The sequence below is a fragment of the Glycine soja genome, chromosome 14 (genome assembly GCF_004193775.1).
Source record: "Glycine soja cultivar W05 chromosome 14, ASM419377v2, whole genome shotgun sequence".
Taxonomy (NCBI): domain Eukaryota; kingdom Viridiplantae; phylum Streptophyta; class Magnoliopsida; order Fabales; family Fabaceae; genus Glycine; species Glycine soja.
In genome coordinates this window covers 7,917,368-7,922,916 of record NC_041015.1, presented here as the reverse complement: position 1 = coordinate 7,922,916, position 5,549 = coordinate 7,917,368, and the positions used below count along the sequence as shown (strand labels likewise).

Sequence of the window (5,549 nt, the reverse complement as noted above, 5' to 3'; positions counted from 1 at the left end):
AGAACCTCCGGAAAGTTTCTTAGAACAATGAGAATATGTTGTGGTTTTTTAGTATTTTAAAAGGTTACAAGTTTCACATAAAGCAGTTTAATCTTTTCTAAAGAATATATATATATATATATATATATATATATATATATATATATATATATATATATATATATAACATGTGATCTGACTTGATGTAATATAAATCATTTGATTTTCTCGTGACTTCAACATCATCCGACTATCATGGACAACAAAATTTATATATCTATTCTCGCATAAAGTTTACATTAATCTGTTCTAATAATCTCTAGGGTCAGACTAATAATAAGGATTAACTTTCAGACTTTAGTTTCTTCTGACAATTACTAGCGTCGACCTAATGATAAAAGTTGAAATAATATATGGATAAAGTGATGAGTTGAAATTTCAGGAAATTCATTATAAGAAAAAATATTAATCTCTTGATTCTCTTGTAAATTTGAAATGGGGTGCTTCAATGAAAGGAGGAACAAGGAAGAATCCATGGTCATGATCACATTCAAAGTTGCAAGACAAGGAAAAGTCATTGGGTTGAGAACCCCTGACGTTGCCGGCTGCTGTAGACGAACTCTTGTAATTTGGACCGCGTTCACTCCCCACCTAAGATCAAACACACACAACAAGAGAAGAACCTTTCTTTCTCTTTTGTACTTTATTGTGGATTTTGACTTACCATCTTTGAATTTGGAACCAGTCTCCTTTCCAGACAGACTTCACTGGGTGTTTGCTGGTTCTCAGTCCCTTCTCCACTCCTCTCAAACAAAAATAAAGAAAAGAATGAAAATTACCCTACTCAGTCCCCACATTGACACTTCATTCTTTCACCGACCTAAAACATAATGTTATTAGTGTCACTCTTGGCTACCAAGAAATTCATTCCCCCCACAATATGTACCAAAAAACGTGCTCCACTATACTCCACCTGTATTCTATCTGTTTCTTTTTTTCTCTTAAGAAAATAAATATTTTTTAAATTTTATATTTTTATGTTAGCTTGCGCACCGCGCTTACTTGCTCACCACTTGTCACGCAACTTCCCTCATTTCCTCACGTCCTTATAAACCCCCTTCACCCACTCTCACTCCAAACTCAAATCAACCCAACCCAACCCAACCCAAAACTCAAGCTAAATTCTCACTCTCACAACTTCAATCTCTTTCTCTCTCTCTCTCTCTCTCTCTTCCAAAAAAATGGCTTTGGAAGCTCTCAACTCACCAACAACAACCGCCCCATCTTTCCCCTTCGACGACCCAACTATTCCATGGGCCAAAAGAAAACGTTCAAAGCGTTGTTCACGCGACCACCCTTCGGAGGAAGAGTACCTCGCTCTCTGCCTCATCATGCTCGCTCGCGGCGGCACCACCCGCCGCGTCAGCACTCCACCGCCGCAACCGACTCCAGATCCTTCCACCAAGCTCAGTTACAAATGCTCCGTTTGCAACAAAAGCTTCCCCTCTTACCAAGCGCTCGGTGGACACAAGGCCAGTCACCGGAAACTCGCTGCCTCCGGCGGCGAAGACCAACCCACCACCACCTCCTCCGCCGCCAGCTCCGCCAACACCGCCTCCGGAGGTAGGACCCACGAGTGCTCCATCTGCCACAAGTCCTTCCCCACCGGACAGGCCCTCGGCGGACACAAACGTTGTCACTACGAAGGTAACAGTAATGGAAATAACAACAACAGTAACAGCTCTGTCACCGCCGCCTCGGAAGGCGTGGGGTCCACCCACACCGTGAGTCACGGCCACCACCGAGACTTCGATCTCAACATCCCGGCTTTTCCGGATTTTTCGACCAAGGTCGGAGAAGACGAGGTTGAGAGCCCTCACCCTGTCATGAAGAAGCCTCGCCCCTTCGTCATTCCCAAGATCGAAATCCCTCAATATCAATGAACTCTATGAATTTTTTATTTTTATTTTTTTCGATTATTTTGGAGAATTTTGAGATTTACTATAATTTGATTTTGTACATAGTCCTACCTGGAAGTTTTGTTGAACCGTACGTACCGGACCCAGTTCTCTGATTTAGGTTGTACTTTCACAGTGACAGATTTGCAATTCAATTCAATTTCTTTATTTAATTTATAAAATTATTTGATCTAATTTGGTTTTTTTCATTAAAAATAAAAAATTTTAAACACCTAATTATTAATTTTTTTCCTCAGTTCTTGTCACATTATATTATCAGTTAAATCAATTATTTATCTTTTTTTTTCAATTTTTAGACAAATTAAAATCATGCAATAAACATTTTTCTTTGCCTTATGAGTGATGCCCGTGGAAATTTGGCATGATGAAACGGTGGTGGCAGTGTTTCTGTTTTAGTATTTTCCGTTTAAATTAAACTACTTGCGCATCTTTCTGACTCTGTATTACTGAAAAGTGGAACTCAACATTATCTTCATCCCCTTTTTTAAGTGTTCACGTTTACGGTGCTTTATTATTCTATCCACACTTCTTTTCAATTTTTCCTTTCACCACCTATCAGTATCTACGTTGCACTTAAATTCAGCTTACAAGTAATGTTTTTCAGTAACTAAACTCCCAATGAAAGCAATGAAAGTAGTTATAAGATGAAATTATTTAACTTATTTCATTAAAAACGCTTATTTTAATAAAATAAACAATTATTTTAGTGCGTTTTCTGTTTAAAAATAATAAAATTAACATTTTTATTTATTTTGAGAAGTAAATCTTTTATCCTTATTTAGTTCAAATTGCATACAGGCAGTTTTTTCAGCAACCTAATTCTTAACCGAAGCACTAAAGCGCTTAACGTGTGAACTGAGAACAGAGTAAAAGATCACGGTTTTTACTGTTGGTTTAGTCCCTTTTTTTGTGTTGCCCATAGTAATGAGTACTTTTTTATATGCTCACTTCACTTTATATTTAAACATTTTTAGTGTTTAAATAGAATTTAATTTATTTAATTTTTAGTAAAAAAGAATTAAATTTATTTACTTTTTATACTTGTACCCTCTAATTTTTTATTAATACTTATGTTAGGTGTCGATATCGACTTTCAATATCTAATTTGAAGTTCAGCTAGTGAACCACTGGAGGTATTAAATTATGTTAGGGACTTACAGCCTGTTTGGTTTTACATCCAATTGCTGAGAAAATCACGTCAATTTCACGTTTAAGGCCAAACAAGTATTTATGGCTTTGAATTTTCACATCAAATGTGCACGGAAACGCGGAATCAAACACGAGTGCCTATATTATTGCCTGTTACTGAAATCCTATTGCCCTTCACGCATGTAAGTGCATGTCTCACCCCCTTTTTTTACTCCTAAACAAGAAACTGTTTCATTAAAAAACAAAAGGTGCTTTTTTTTTTCTTTTACCCGCGGATAAAGAAAGGTTAAATCTAAAAAAATAGTTAAAATTACTCCGATAAACAAAGTGAATATATATATATTAAGTATAGTCTGAGTTTTTCAGAAAAAGAATCAGTGTAGTTTTCCCTTAAAATATATATATGGCAAAATAGTAGTGATTTGGAAAGGAAGGAGGTAGACGACACTGAGTGGAGTACTAATGCAGAGGGGATGAGGATGTTTAATTTCGTGCATAAAACTATAAACTATGGTTCAGATAAGAACGAGGTTTAGCATTTTACATATTGCAATCAAACGGAGTTGATGTGAACGACACGTGCCATTACTTGTCTTCGAATTACTTATACATTTTTTACATATTTTATTGTATGCAAATATGCAATTAATAAACATGAACGTCGACCCTGTTAATTTTCTCTCGCATATACTTGTGCCGCGTTATTGAATGCAAATGGTCCTAAAACTCCTAATAAGATTACTAGACGCCAAAGTGTCATTAACAATAGTATATGGTTTAATTTGATTCGTTTTACATGTGTGCGTATTAGGTAAGGAATGGCACTGAAATTTCGTTTTACATGTGGGTGAATGATGTAGAAGTAAAAAAATATAAATTCCTTTGCCGTGTTAATTCGTACGTGTCAATTACCTAGTCCAGATAACTGCTACGGTATAATTATATTCAATCTTTACCTCTCCATCGTGGAATTTACTTTGTTGTTGCAGTCACATGCATTAAAATAAGAAGGACCAAGAGAAACCATCTCTTATTATTGTTAGCAAATTGATCAGCTACTCATATTTTAGGCCAAACTCACTTTGCATGTAATAGGGCAAAGTAAGTAAATGAGGACGTCCCTATAGTGGTCTTACTAGGATGTTTTTTCACATTATTCAATCAGTGATTCTGATCACTAAATTGTGCTGAACGCTTGGACCTTCATGCACCTTCTCAGATGCACACGTTTTCTAATTTAGTTTACACGTCAAAAACTTTCCACTTCATGAATAAGCTTAGGAATAAATCACATGATAGCATAACCTCTTATTTATTTTATTAACAATTCAGGATGCGTTTATTCTTCCGTGAGGATAAAAATTTATAGATCCGGAAGATATTTAAGAAAAAGTTGAAAGTGAGCAAATTGTATCATATAATTGTTCCAGACTCGACTTAAACTAGGCTGTGAATGCTATTTAAGAGGCCAACTCAAAAGTCTTGTATTATTAAGAAAGTTTCTTAGAGCTCGAGCACAATATGAACATAAAAATGATATATTGTAGCTAATCTCTTTACCGTTCCTAATTAGATAATAGATAGTTAATGTTGGAGTGTGAAAATAAAAATAAGAATGAATAAGTTAAGCTACATATATAAGTGAAAAAGCCTACAAATCTAATAAAATCTTTTTGGTGTTTAAATTTTTCTTATATTTTTAACAAGTAATATCAGAATTGATGATTCAACCTCTGAGCTAACAACAATAAAATAAGTTCATTGTGTGCCTAATGCAAGTGCCTAATAGGCATGCAAATATCCTGATTGTTTGGATGGAATTGGTTAAGCTTTAAGGTTCATCAACGGTGCAACTAATACTCTTGGATAGAGATGACTTTAGCTTGAGGAAGAACATTACCTTGAGGGTGAAAAAGACCCATTACTCATTACAGCTAGAGCATGTCTTAAGGTTCATTTATAGAAATATTTTTACAAATTGTTCAGTAATAAAATTCTCAAATTGACAGCGGGATTGAAACTCAAGTCCTCGTGTGTTAAGTATTATGCATTAATTAAAGTTTCTTTATATGCTATTGTATATTTTTTAGGTATGTGTGCATCATTAATCACGACCATCTTTTGTTGGAAAATTCGTATAATAGTTAACATAACAGTCGGTAAAATTTCTAAGTATGCAAATGATAATCCAGTATGAGAATATTTCTCTTTCCATCTTATTATATTGTCCTTTCGCAGATTTACTTGCTTTAACTTATTATTTATCATTTTCAAAAACTAAAAAAAAAACTTAAAACATTGTGAAGATATTATTTTTATTTTTTAAATTTTATATTTTTCGATTAATATTTTCATCAAGTAAAATAATAGAAATAATTAATAGATAATTAAATTCCTTTTAATCTACATATATATTCACTTCGAGTCTCGTGAATAAAATTA

At 34.4% G+C, this 5,549-nt stretch overlaps 1 protein-coding gene across 1 annotated transcript; it reads left to right on the top strand.

The window, feature by feature from the left end:
- The first annotated feature begins 1,101 nt into the window (after positions 1-1,101).
- Positions 1,102-2,122, top strand: LOC114383359 (zinc finger protein ZAT10-like). The gene has a single exon (XM_028343019.1). The coding sequence runs from the start codon at positions 1,221-1,223 to the stop codon at positions 1,920-1,922; it is 702 nt and encodes a 233-aa protein (XP_028198820.1). The 5' UTR covers positions 1,102-1,220; the 3' UTR covers positions 1,923-2,122.
- Positions 2,123-5,549: the final 3,427 nt, after the last annotated feature.

Bases quoted from the DNA above. Each gene is read 5' to 3' on its own strand.
- LOC114383359 (XM_028343019.1), top strand. From the start codon at position 1,221: ATGGCTTTGGAAGCTCTCAACTCACCAACAACAACCGCCCCATCTTTC.